The sequence below is a fragment of the Papio anubis genome, chromosome 2 (assembly GCF_008728515.1).
Source record: "Papio anubis isolate 15944 chromosome 2, Panubis1.0, whole genome shotgun sequence".
Lineage (NCBI taxonomy): Eukaryota > Metazoa > Chordata > Mammalia > Primates > Cercopithecidae > Papio > Papio anubis.
Window position 1 is genome coordinate 153,428,425 of NC_044977.1, and position 14,889 is coordinate 153,443,313.

A 14,889-nucleotide genomic window follows, 5' to 3' on the forward strand; every position below is an offset into this window, starting at 1 on the left:
CCCATCCATACCGTGTTATGTAATATCTGTGCCACTGCTCCAATGTAAGATGTTCAGACATTTTCCTCTAGCAAATAATTTTTTTTTTTTTTTTTTTTGAGACAGAGTCTCGCTTAGTCGCCCAGGCTGGAGTGCAGTGGCGCGATCTCGGCTCACTGCAAGCTCCGCCTCCCAGGTTCACGCCATTCTCCTGCCTCAGCCTCCCGAGTAGCTGGGACTACAGGCGCCCGCTGCCTCGCCCGGCTAATTTTTTGCATTTTTAGTAGAGACGGAGTTTCACCGTGTTAGCCAGGATGGTCTCGATCTCCTGACCTCGGGATCCGCCCGCCTCGGCCTTCCAAAGTGCTGGGATTACAGGCGTGAGCCACCGCGCCCGGCCTCTAGCAAATAATTTTAAAGTAAAAGGCAGTTTTGTTTTGTTTCTTTCTTCCCTTTTTTTTTTTTTTTTTTTTTTTTTGAGACGGAGTCTCACTCTGTCGCCCAGGTGAGATCTAGGCTCACTGCAACCTCTGCTTCCCGGGTTCGAGCGATTCTCCCACCTCTGCCTCCTGAGTAGCTGAGATTATAAGCACATGCCACCACGCCCGGCTACTTTTTGCATTTTTAGTAGAGATGGGGTTTTACCATGTTGTCCAGGCTGGTCTTGAATTCCTCACCTCAAGGGATCTACCCACCTCAGCTTCCCAAAGTGCTGGCATTATAGGCTTGAGCCACCGCACCTGGCCTTTGTTTTTTTCTAAATGAGAAAAAGCTGTTCAGCTTCTCTTAGAACAGATCACTGATGAATATATCATATTCTGGGGTCTTAGTAAACACTTGACAAAGTATTTCTCCCTCCTCTCACTCTTTCATTGCTATCCACTCCCACATTCATACCAAATTTCTCTAACTCCATGATTTTGAGTCAACAGAACGATGTTTGGGAGGCATGGGGTGGGAGGAAATAGTCTATCTTTTCTCAGCTGGAGACCTAAAAACTCCACTGTCTAAGAGATGGTCTGTAGGGCCTCTTTTTGTTCCTTTCTCTTGAAGGTACTGAATTAAATCCGCATCTAGCCTCTCCTGTAGGCCTGCCTGCCTGCCTGGGAGCTGGGAACTGTATCACTTCACTTTAGGGGTAGAAGATAAAGAAGACGGGTACATATTGTGGGTCCATTCTTAAGTTTCTATATTTCATTTTTGCTTTTAAGCCTCATGATATTTTGTCATTTACACCTGAGGTCATTTACACCTTTTTATTTTCTTACTAGCTGGGAAAGTCATTTATGTTAAATGTTCAGAAGAAACATTAGAAGAAAATTCTAAACTTCCCTACACTTTGCGGAAAAGTGGGAGTTTTCTCACGTCGACTTTTCCTTTCCCCAAAACCAAAGGTATAAACATATTACATCAGAAATACTTATACCGTAGAAAAACAGATCAATACTTCTATCAAAAAATATTTCTCTATGAGTTCAATTTCATAATCATTAGCTTAACGGCAGAATACAGCCTAAACAGTCACTGAATTACACTCTTTTAACACATAAATAAAACCATTATAAATTATGATGTAAATAACTGAGACTTCCATCTGTCTCCTCCTGTTTGCCATCTTGGGGACATGAACGATTCACTGCCCAGGAATTGCGCAGCACAGTGCCTGTTCAGTCCCTATTCCTCTATATACACAGTCATGCACCCTCATAGTTTTTATTACCCTACAGGTTAGCTGCCTAAATTTTCAGGTCCAGACATACACAAATTACTCAATAGATACAGTATAATATGCCGGGTACTGCTTTTACTTAGCTTACATTCCAGTGACAACCATTGCCAAAGGAGTAACCTATTAACAGATTCAACGATTTCAAAATGTTGCCTGAAGTTTAATTCTATTCTGATAAAGAAGCTGTCTACAGAATAAAATGCAAATATAGTACCTTGATACATAATTCTGGATAATTCTCTCTAGAATAAAACAAAATCATATTCAGACAGTGTCCTTAGAAAAACATTTAAAATTAATGCAGAAGGAACACAGATGTGGAGGTCCCTCATTTTCTATGGGTCAAAACTTCTGAAGAAATGATTTTAGTATTTTAGAAGGTGAGAAATCTTCCAAATAAACTTCTTTATAAGAGACTTTTCCAGACTCATTCATAATAGGTTATTTCAATTACAGTCATATCTTAATCATATCTGGGTGCACTGTTCATGGCAAAAATGGCTTTCAGTGTGGGCAGACTTTTTATACATATGAGGCTCTGGAATTACTACATAGCAATTTAGTGTCTCATCTCCCTAACTACATTAAATTGTAGTACCATAGGGTGGTATGAGGGTTAAGGGAGAGAATGTGCTAATGCTTAGCACAGGGTCCAGCACATAGTGAGTGCTCAACAAATGGTAGTAGTTATATTTCTGTTGTATATGGTTTCCCAAACAGATTCTGTTGACTTAAATATTTGAGTTATATGATTTTTGCATGCCCCATACCACCTAACACTTTATATTTAGCAAAGGTTTAATAGACATTTGCTTAATAAGTGAACTAGATTTTTTTTCTCTCGAGCATAGTGAAAAATCTTATTCAGACACCCTTGCTAACCAATGCACAGAACCCAGTAAGATTTCCAATCATAACCCAAAGCCACAGTTTTAATCAAATTTTTCTAGGGGCTGTAACATGCCAAAATCATTCAGACAAAGGAATCAGTATGTAGGAAAGTATCCAGTGACAATGTCTACTGCCAAAAATTGATAATGCCTTTCTTCAGAAAGTCAGACAACTGGCTTCTCCCTCTTCTGGTCAGGGCTCTGTTTCTTTCTATATGCCAGTACACACAGGTATATGGGAAGTTTGGTATTTCACCAAACTGGTTTATGAGAGTTTCTATTTAGGCCGGGGCGGTGGCTCACGCCTGTAATCCCAGCACTTTGGGAGGCCGAGGCAGGTAGATCATGAGGTCAGGAGTTCGAGACCATCCTGGCCAACATAGTGAAACCCCGTCTCTACTAAAAATACAAAAAATTAGCCGGGCGTGGTGCCGGGTGCCTGTAATCTCAGCTACTTGGGAGGCTGAGGCAGGAGAATCGCTTGAACCCGGGAGGTGGAGGTTGCAGCGAGCCAAGATTGTGCCATTGCACTCCAGCCTGGGCGACAGTGCGAGACTCTGTCTTAAAAAAAAAAAAAAAAGGGTTTCTAGTTAGCTATGCAGTATTAGCACAGGGTGGGCAAACTTTTTCTTTAAGGGCCAAGCAGTAAATATTTTAGACTTTGTGGGACATACAATTCTGTCACAACTACTCAACTTGCCTCGGTAGTGCAAAACAGTCAAAAGTCAACACATAAACCAACAAGGTCGTACGGCAATATAACTTTACAGACATAAACTTGAATTTAATTTCCTTTTCATATGTCAGAAAATATTCTTCTTTTAATTCCCCCAACCATCAAAAACTGCAAAAAAAAAAATTTTATCTTGCAAGGTACAGAATTATAATGTAGGTAATAGTACCCATAGGTTGTAGAGTTCACCAACCCCTATGCTAGCACTTTAATCATAGGAAAGAGCACAGCAACAATCCCTGATTCTTATCACAATCCTAATCTTTTCAAGTTCTACTATTCCATAAATATTTAATTATTCCAAACATTTCATTCATTTCCAGAAAGAATGTTCTTGAAAATCCAACTAAGTCACAAATTTTAGATTTACAGATCTAATAAAGATATTTTAGCCCATTTCTTGGTGTATATAACCTCTGTCTTTTAACTAGATAACAATAAACCAACTTGTACTTCATACTTTCAATGGCTTAAACAAAGGACATACCACAAATAGTATAACCCTCAATTTTATATCTCCATTTAATGAAACTATGAAATAAAAATTCATTATTTTATAAATACCTCTATTATATACATAGCATTATCACTCCCAGGTTTGCTTCTTTCAATATGTTGAAGGCCAAAGGTCTCAATACTGTGGGCAAGTGGCAAAACCTGGTCCTGTCATGGTAATTTTTTAAAAAATACTTACCATTGTGAATGAATGTTGCAAGGTTCACATAAAATTCTTTGGTGGATTTGCTTTAAGAAGGTAACTAACAACTTAACCACAGTTTGAGGCAAGGAATTATGAATTCCGAATGAATTTGTTGCTATTCAGTAGCAGAGCCAAGTCCTGAAGGGTGCTACTTCTGTGGTATCATGGAAAACCTTCAAAATGTACAAGGTATTTGTTTCAACATGCAGGCTAAGGCTCAGAAATAATCCCTTGCATCTGCCCGATTTCATGGTAGAAAAAAATAAAAAATTTTGATGCTGTGCCTTTTAAATGCCCATTTCGAATCATTAAACTTTACAAAATATTTAACAATATAAATTCATGGTACATTTATACTGTTACCCAGATGATCAACTAGTAATAAATAAAAATGTTCAAAGTGAATGGATGCTCAGCAATCTTTTTTTTTTTTTGAGACTCTGTCACCTAGGCTGTAGTGCAGTGGTGCAGTGGTACAGTGGTGTGACGCTGTGATCACGGCTCACTGCAGCCTCGACCTTCTGGGCTCAAGTGAACCTTCCACCTCAGCCTTCCAAGTAGCTGGGACCACAGGCGCATGGCACCACGCCTGGATAGTTTTTGCTTTTTTTTTGTAGAGATGGAGTTTCGCTATGTTGCCCCAAGCTGGTATCGAACTCCTGAGCTAAAGCAATCCTCCCACCTAAGCCTCCCAAAGTGCTAGAATTACAGGCGTGAGCCACCATGCCCAGCCAGCAATCTTTAGAGATAACAGAAAGATATTAAGAAAGATTGACCTAAATTTACAACTACGCTTTAAAATTTTACAGCATTGAAAATACAGAAAAAATTACATTGGTTCAAAATGTGAACATATATTTTTGGGATATGGTTTCATATGAATGATGACTCTGAAGAAATGACATCCCTGACAACCATGAGCATTAATACTTAGGTGATCAAAGTTAGGTAGATTTTGGCCTCCTTACTTAAGACATCTATTATCTAAGATTTTAACCAATTATTAACACACTTTGGAGGGCATGCTATAAAAATAATTTTTAAAATGAGTATTTTAAATTTTAGAATAAAATTATAAACAAGGCATTTTGTTATCAAGAAATACTCTACAGAAAGAGCCTATGTTTCTAAAACATAACTTCTTTCACTGGAATAAAGTTTTAGCAACTTATAGCATAAAATCACTTTCTTCATTGCAACCTCTTATTTACACCTCAATGTTGGTCATCTTTTAACATACTTAAAAATATATATTTTTTATTTCCCAATGAATTATTTAGATATCCTAATAAATGCTTCCATTTATTGAGCACCTATTATGTGGCAGACACTGTGCTAAACATTTTAAGTACATTGTATCACATATTTACAATGATCTGCAGTCGTAACTTCCTTTGCTAGGAAAAAGAGGATAGAAGACAAATTCTTGTTCTTTGCTTTCCTTTTCTTTTTTTCTTCTGCCTATACTTCTCAAAAAAAATTTTTTTTTAATGTCACTCTTGGCTTTCTTCACATGTCATATAAAGCCACTGTGATTGGACAATTTTGTTTTCCTTCAAGGAACAAAAACTTAAGAGTTCATGTTTTCAATTCTCGAGAATGTAAAATGAAAACCATTTAGAAAGTATTTAAAATAACCAAAAATTAAGCTATTAAATTCTAAATTGACTCAAGGATAGCTCCATGGATAAACACGTCCATTTTAATTGGTTCTAAATACTTCTGAGCCCTCAGCAAATTCTTACTGGTCACTCATTCCTTACTTTTCTCTGACTTATTGAGGTTTTGTTATAAATGCTAAGTTTTAAGGCTATGCCTTCTTGATCTTTATCTCCCCTCCCTGCCTGCCTCCTTCCCTCCACCCAGTGGACAATATTATATAATGCAGGTAGTTCAATCAGTCTATGCAGAATTGAATAACTGATCTTAAAAATCAGATACTAACTGGAAAAATATTTTATATCAATATATATAAAACCTTACAAACAGGTTGATTCCTGAAAGGTTAATTTCTATAAACCAAACCATACTTTTATCCTTAGAAAACTTGGTCCAGATTCACGTGTGAATGATACAAACTTTTAAAAAGTCACACATTTAGAAAGATAAAATAATGGTCAAAATTATTTTGAAATGAAGCAAGTACAATACCATAAAGCATGTTTTCTTTGACCTATAGTCAAGCAAGTGGAAGACAAGCCCTCAAGACTGCCTGCCTCTTGAAAAAATGGGAATTTCCTGCATTTTTCTCTATGCTAAGTATAATAGTGAAACCCCGACTATATGACCAGATGTATATTTTCTCTATTTCAAATTTCCTGTCTTTACACACAGACAGAAATGCTAGTGAGGTCAGGAAAGTTCCTAATGCAGACAGGTGCATATAAGACAATGGGTGCTTAATAATGCAATATTGCTCATTCATCCACTTGTCTGTGTGTTCATTTTTTTCATTCATTCATTCATTCATCAATTATTTATTGTCAACTATGCACAGACAGTGTTGCAGATGCTAGGAATACATTAATGAACAAAACACAAATAAATCCCTGCCCTCATGGAGCTTACATTCTAGTTCCTCAAAAGAAATCTCCAGCTAAAATAGAAGTATTCAAATTTAAGCAGAAAACTTTCTCCAAGGCTCCATTAGTCAGGTGCCCCAGGGGAATGAAGGTTACAACACGTGCTTAACATTTGAAATGTGTTTACTTTTATCAAAAATAAAACCAACATCCTGGTTAGTATACCAATTTCCTTGAATTTTAATTCACACTTTACTTCTAATTTCCCTTAATTTTCACTAACATTTCTAACAAGTTCTACTAGTTACTTGACGAGTAAGACAGAGATAATCCTTTTTCAACTTCCAACCTAATTGGTGATCGATAGGTCCTAATCAAGTGATGGTCTTCATAACAGCAATTAATTGTCATAGAAGAATCTATCTCAGAATTACAGGATTGTTTGCCACTGCTGCCTCTTGTGACTTAACCATTGACTGGGGATGCCAGAACTTGAAATAGTTTGTTGATCTATTTTGCTTCGCATCTTAACTTCTTCCATTTTTAATGTTCCATTAACTGGACTTCTGCTTCCTAATCAGCATTAATATATGGTAAAGATTATCATTAGAAACTAGATTTTCCCTTTGGCAGAGGTAAGAGCTAATTTTTACTTGGCACTGCTGTCACTGCAGTTACTGCTAATGTGTTCTGGACCCTTCTTCCACTGAGCTCTCAATTCCTGACTATGCTCTTACTCTCTCTAACCAAAATCCATTCAGAGTCAGGATCAACTATTACAGGTAACTTGAATTCTTCTAAGCTTAACATGGCCAGGTCACAACTGTTGCCAGGCTCAGTGATCCTCCATCTTTTCTGGGGCTTCTTCTCCCTCTTCATGTCACAGTAAATGCCAGTATTTTTCACTCTCCCCTGCACAACTCTTTCCACCAGCACCACCCTCCTTCACTCTAGCTGACAGGACACCACAATAAATTAAGAAATTTTCAAGTATGCCATAGAGTAATAAAGGATGCAACACTCAGAATTAGAATACCAATTTTGCTCTACACAGGATAAAGGTCCAAACAAATTAAAGAAAATGTAACTCTGTGTATGATTTCTGCATTTTCATTTCTATATTTATTCAACAAATATTTATTGAGTGCTTATTAAGTTCCAGGGAATGTTATACAGTTGGTTTATTTTAGTGGGAATACACCAACACTGCTTCAAAGCAGGGGCGCTAAATCTCTGATCTACAGGTCACATTCCATTGTCAGCTTAATTTTCTCTGGCCCAAAGAGAAGGTATCAAGAAATGAAAACACAGCAGACCTTCAGACATCTTTAGAAGCAGTAAAAGAGACACAATTATATGCAGAGAGGCCAGTGTCCTTCTCCTTTACTACTGTGTATACCTCTCATTGTCTCTACTTTGCTTTTATTTTCTCTTCTTCATTCTGCCTTTCCTTAACTGGCCATAATAGGGCACTAGGATACATATTATTTACTGAACATATTGAATTATGTTCCCAATTTTAATTTAAATGGCAGACCAACTGAACATTTCATGTTTTTCTCCTGAAACAAACAAACTTTTTGTGGGTTTTTGACAGGGAGAAGTAGGAATTGGAGAAGTAGATCTACAGTCCTTTAAATTTCTTTCAGAGATTCTCCACTCATTAACTCAGTTTCTCTACTTACTGACTCAGTTAACTGAAATTCCATCTTGGCAAGCATAAATATTCCATTTAAAAAAATCAAACAATAAACATTGTACTTTAAGGATCTACACAAAAAATACAGTTAAGTTCATAAGACATAAATATAAATAAGAAATAAATATTTCATGGAGAAAGTAAACAAAAATCTACCCAAATAATTATTTCAACAACAAAAAAGGAAATAGAAATGCACTCAAAAGAAAAGTATTATCATTTATCATTTTTTATACACTGAAAATAAAATGTTTCCACTCCTATGGCCAGTCTTCAAGCAGATTTTATCACAAAATTACTTTATAGTTTCCATTTTACAATTTCTCTCTTTAGTAGTTACTATGAACTGTAAATTATTCAAACACTTAATTTCCCAGAAATTAAATATCTTCCTTAAAATGTTATATAATCCCCATTACATATCACAGTATCTTTGCTTTACCACACAAAAAACTATAATTAATAATTATAACTTTTTCTTTATTTGTCATCTTTCTACAGAAATGATCAGGAGTTAGCCTTACCAGGAAATTATACACATTATGAATACAAGTTTTAATAGACTACTGATCAGACTGTCATGTTGCAAATATTTCTAGAACATGATATCACAAATTAAGTCATTAATTCCAAAACAACAGTTTATTAACAAAAAAGTACAAAGAAGTACAAATGGACATCCTATTTCCCATTGTGGTCTATCTGTCTATCTACCTTTCAGTCCATGAGATGGCTTTTTAGAGCTTTAAGAATGGGTAAAATACTTCTCCTGTTTCTAACGGGCCCTAATAACCATCCCAAACCAAATAATTGTGTATTTAAGTTATACAGTCCAATTTTTAAAAAATGTTCAAATCTATTGTTATAAAAGCCTCTCTCCTTGCAATACACCACATATCTAAACTGAACATTAACATCAACATCCATAAATCATATATGTATCATATGATTAGTATGTTTGCTTTGAAATAAAAATTTATAAATGAAAACTTAGATGTACCAAAAATGATTTTCATAGGGATATACTAAAAACACTTCAAGTCAAAATATCTTGTTAACTGAAATAAAGTGAGGTACATGGAAACATTCAATTTATTAGTTGTGCTTTGTGCATTGATTTTAAATCAAAGCTACTCACACATCGAATCTTATTGCTATTACTTCAGTTTCTTCAGGAAGTGGTTCCTTTTCAAGTTATTTCAACAAATGTAAGGTTGTTCCATACTCCTCTTTCTACGGGCCTGAAGAACTTATCTGAATCATGATAAACTCTAATACTTTGTGACTTCTCTCACAGTGCTCCTTAAAATACTAATGCAGATAGGCAGATTTCATAAATCATCATGTTCAGTAAATAATGAGTAATCTGCTCTTTCTGCTATGGCTCAAGACAGAACATGTGGTTTTGCTCTCTGATGGTCCTGAAAACCTTGTGTAGAATTTATTAGGTTATACATGTTTTTGAGCGGTAAGTTCCAGCTTTTGGTTTGTGGAGGCAGCCAAGTCAGAGCTTACTTACCACTATACTCCTCATCAAGAAGTATTCTCATCAAGAACATGAGTTCAGTGTAAGACTAGGCTTTAGTAACATAAGGGTGCTATACAAGTGCATACATTTTCTGGGGAGCTGGAAAATTCAGATGACCACTCACTAAACATAAAATCATCATTCCACAAAGATTTTATTCACATTAAACTTGCACAGTAGCAAAAAAAATCAAAACAGAAAACTAAGCCACATATCAAAGAACAATATACAATAGAGATTTGAATTTCTCAATAGCATTGAAAGGTATTTCCATAAATAACATTTACAATTCTAATGTTAGGACTTTCAAGGTGTCTGAAGCTTCACAGTGCTAGAATTGATTTTTATCAGAACACATGCAAAAATGTGCAACATAATAATTCATATTAATGACACAAAAAAAAGCACGCCAGTTACTTGTCATTCCAGCACGGCCATGCCACTCTACGTTCTAAAAACAAACAAACAACCCCCCAAATCCGGGTCCCATTCATTCTTCAATTATGCCTTTAGTCACTCTGCTTTAATATATTCAAACAGTCACTGTTAGTGCTCTTCACCACGACTTTCAGGTTGACGTCACTCCCTGCCTGCTGGCTGTCAGGACTGGGGGACGCCCCTCTCCCAGACTCACCTTCTTCCGGATGTCTTCATCATTTGCTCCAAGAGAGGCATAGAGCTTGAATGCAGCCTGGCGGAGTTCGTGAGCATGTTTTAAATCATGATCAAGCTATGGGGAAAAAAAGGATATGTTCCAACTCAGTCCATAAATTAAACTTTCAATAACATTAACTGACTTGAAGGAAAAAAAAGTTAACAACTTTTAGATTTTAGTGAATTTCCCAGTCACTAACTACATTTCCCAGTTATTTTTGGATTCTGTTCACATAGGACTGAGACCTTGCAGTGTTCGTATCAATGTGACCTAAAATGCACACGGTACGCTTCTATCTAAAAGTGAACACTACATTTGACACTGATATATGAAAAACCACTGTGAATCTCTGACTCTGAAAAATTCAGTGTTCCTAAATGGTAGCTTTAGTGGCACTAAAGCTTGCTTGCAGCAGCTCTTTGAAATGTTCTCCTTCAAAAGAAGGCACACCTAGACTTCTCTAGCCCCGGACTACAGCTGATAACCTGAATGATATCGCAACAATGTCTTTAGGAGGTTTTCCCTAATTTTCTGAAATATTAAGAGTAGTGCTGGCCTAATTTTGGCATTTAAAAAGCTTTTAGAGGCCGGACACGGTGGCTCATGCCTGTAATCCCAGCACTTTGGGAGGCCGAGTCGGGCGGATCACGAGGTCAGGAGATCAAGACCATCCTGGCTAACACAGTAAAACCCCGTCTCTACTAAAAATACAAAAAAATGAGCCAGGCGTGGTGGCAGATGCCTGTAGTCCCAGCTACTAGGGAGGCTGAGGTGGGAGAATGGTGTGAACCCAGGCGGCAGAGGTTGTAGTGAGCCCGAGATCACACCACTGCACTCTAGCCTGGGCAACGCAGCGAGACTCCACTTCAAAAACAAATAAATAAAAATTAAAAAAATAAAAAGCTTTTAGAAAAAGAGAACCCATTGTGAAAACGCTTAACAAACTGTATACGATGGTAACCATTACTATCTATTACAGTTATCTGAGATTTATGTTGGGTATGGGTTTTTTCAAGAGCATCATCAAAATTATCAGCATGAAGTAAATAACGCTATCTTTAAACATGCATAACTAATTATCAACTCTTCTATAAACTTGATCACCAAACTACCGTAAAAATAAAACAGAAGCATATTTTCAGGATACTTTCGATGACCGACTATGACCAAGTAACTATACAAAGTCTACCGATAATATAAATAATCTCATAACTAAAAGCCTTAATGTAATCATCCAAATGAATACCACTTTCCCCAAAGAAGTTACTTTGGAAAGGTTCACTCATCCGATGATGTAGGTGTTGTTCATAACATTCTGAGATCCTCTTTTGAAACTTCCTAAAGAGCTAACTGGTATTATTAGCTAGAAAACACTGACAGTGGTATAGCTTGATCAGTGAGGAGAATTTTAGTTGTCACTGACTGTGCGTGAAGATGGAGAAATTCAGTTGGGTAATATAACATAGGTAACAAAAAATTCCACAAAAAGCAAAAGACTATATATATATTTTTTACATATATATATAATTTGGGGTGGCTCTGAAAGCAATTCTTAATAGCTCCAAAACTTTTATTCAAAGCAGACACTGATGGATTATAGGAACAACTTCCCAATACAGAATACTCACTTTGATAAGTTCTAAAATTATCTAAAAGTCTTAACTACGTTCTAGTCATAAATTAGGATATAATACTGACTTGAACTAATATATCATGAAAATCACAAATTTATTAACATGTGAAGATTTCTCTTTATGGGTCTAGTGTCTATACTTTTGGGGTCAGAAACCTTTGGATAATCTATCATCAAAAATAAAGATGACAAAACAAACTATTACTTAAGTTTGGTATTAGGAAGTCATTTTTAAGGATTATTGTTGTTACAGTTTTACTGATGGAAATGAAATGGAAAAACTAATAGAAGGGATGATCTACGTACTAGTTAAATGATTTGCATATGCATAGGCTACATGTTCTCAAAATTATGTTTCCTTATTTTCATGGCCATCAAGACATTTTATTTGCCTTCCTGGGTGGTCAGCTCAGGGTGTTCATGAGGCAGTAGTTAAGGGTTGCTCATGTATCTTTATATTGGTGAGATACAGTGTCAGTGTGAAAAAATGACCAGAAGGAAAATAGACAAGGCAACCGGTTAAATGTATGTAACCAATCACTTCTACTGGAAAAACACCACTAGTGAAAGAAGAGCAGACACATAAGTTTAATACCCAGAGGGTAGAGTACATTACTAACGCAAATACCAATGAAGGTTATTTTAGGCTCTTCTTAAGAGAGTAAAGATATACCCTTAATAGTCTGCTCTATTTTCAATGTTAAATGCCAAATGAACAACTGCCTACCAGATGGGGTTTTTTGAAATTCAAAAGCATGAGGGAGAGGTCAAAAGAATAGCTACCATTGGAACCACTGGCATGAAAAATACAGTTACATTCATGAAACAGTACTGGTTACTAATTAAGAGGCAATATTCTCTCTACCATGGCCTCCTTGAATAAACTTTCTCTTACAGAATGTTCATGGCCTATGCTTAAAGAAATGGATAAGGCAAATAGGCCAAGACGCAACAAGTCAAAATAAATATCTATGTATTCTAAGGAACTTAGATTTTTCAGAAAAAGCACAATTTGGCCTTTTTGGTCCCAAATTCGAGACTAAATGATGCTTTAGCTATCACTAGCAGGTACAAAGCACAGTATGAAACTGGAAAAAAGAGAAGATAAGGAAAGGTAACAAAACAGAAAGACTGTGATGGAAAGTAACATGGGACAACTCAGTCTCCTGTAACAAAAAGATTACTCCTGACCTAAAGAATGAGAATATAAAAACAGAGATGATTCCATGACCAAGAATAAGACTATACAGTTATGTCAATACCCAGCTTGGAGAATCCACTATTTTTGAGGTTTAGTTAGGAGTCAGGATGCAATTTTCTTTACTGCTTATCTGCTCAGTAAAAACTTCCTGACAATAAATATTAAACAACTTGGATTCAAAAACTTACAAAGCAATATTATCTATGTTAACAAAGATAAAAGATCCTTTATTTAAAAGGGCTTTGAGCTGTAGTTATCAATTGGTTCAAAACTGTGAACAATAAGAAAAACTAAAAAATCTCCATTGAGCTGCTAAAAAAGGAAAATAACATACCCTTTTAATATCAGTGATGGCACTCACTGAGCTGGGATACTTGAAATAATCAGCAAGCATGGCAATGAGGTGATCAGTTATGCTAGCGATTCTCTGTAGCTCAACATCTGGTTCAATCAGATAGGCAAGTGTCTCAGCTCCTTCAACTCTCTCCTCTAGTAATCTCTCCTTACTGCACATTCGAACCAAACAAGGTAATGTCTGAAAGGTAGTGAGATTAATTATTTGCTTTTTGGTAAAGGTAAAAGCTTAAGCATATAGTGACTGAATCAACTCAATAGCTTTTATCAGGAGTAATGTTTGTGATCAAATATTTCCTTTACTGACTTCCAGAGCATAAAAGATTTTTTTAAATGCAAAACCAAGCAAAATTCAGTAAAGATTAATCATTTGTACTGGCACAATAAACTCTACTCACACATCAAAGTATATTAAATTCTAATTAGGCTTTTGGGACCAGTAAGACAAGTTCTATTGTACAACTTTGTAAAAGACATTTAAGAATCTCTAACAAATCATGTCTAATGGTTCTGCCCCATCCATCTATTTATTTACCTAAAAGAGACCCAGCAGTTTAATCAGGAATGATTTTGCCTTAGGAAAAGTATGCTATCTCTTCATTAGTGAGTAATATGGTTTATTTTTTGGTTTGGGGAGTCATACCTACAGTTGCCAAAACAAAATACAGCTTTAAAACTGCAGTGATCTTACCATTACTCAGATTCCACCAGTTCTACTATAATGTGAGTGAAGCGTATCATTCACAGTTGCTAGGTTTTCTCCCAAGAACTTGCTGGAATTAGTAGTGGTATCCACGAGTCCAATTTTACTTCTGAGGTCCCTCAAAAATCTTGGCAATGGTTTTGGTAACTTATCTACATTAGGTTCTCAATAAAAATACTCCAGACATTTACTATTTCTTTTTCTTTTTCTTTTTTTTTTTTTTTTTTTGAGACGGAGTCTCGCTCTGTCACCCAGGCTGGAGTGCAATGGCGCAATCTCGGCTCACTGCAACCTCTGCCTCCTGGATTCAAGCAATTCTCCTTCCTCAGCCTTCTGAGTAGCTGGGATTACAGGCGCTCACCACCACGCCCGGCTAATTTTTGTATTTTTAGTAGAGACGGGGATTCACCAGGTTGACCAGGCTGGTCTCAAATGACATTTACTATTTCTAAGCCTGATGGATCCACTTGAAAGGACAATGTGGAAGTAGAAATTGAAATGTTATTATTATAGAAAGTCTTCCTCAAATATTGCAGGCAACTGTGCTTTGCTCTTTTATATAT

General features: G+C 36.3%; 1 protein-coding gene across 10 annotated transcripts in view; it reads right to left on the reverse strand.

Moving 5' to 3' along the window:
• The window catches only part of ARMC8 (armadillo repeat containing 8), a 113,285-nt gene that overhangs the window by 44,969 nt on the left and 53,427 nt on the right, over nucleotides 1-14,889 (reverse strand). For 9 of the 10 annotated variants that reach the window (XM_003895053.4, XM_009201644.2, XM_009201640.2 and 6 more), the window contains 2 exons: nucleotides 13,604-13,804; nucleotides 10,415-10,510 (listed from right to left, as the gene is read on the reverse strand). In XM_003895053.4, coding sequence (XP_003895102.1) covers nucleotides 10,415-10,510; nucleotides 13,604-13,804 — 297 coding nt within the window. The remainder of the gene's footprint in view (nucleotides 1-10,414; nucleotides 10,511-13,603; nucleotides 13,805-14,889) is intronic. The other variant, XM_021934823.2, reaches the window with a different exon arrangement.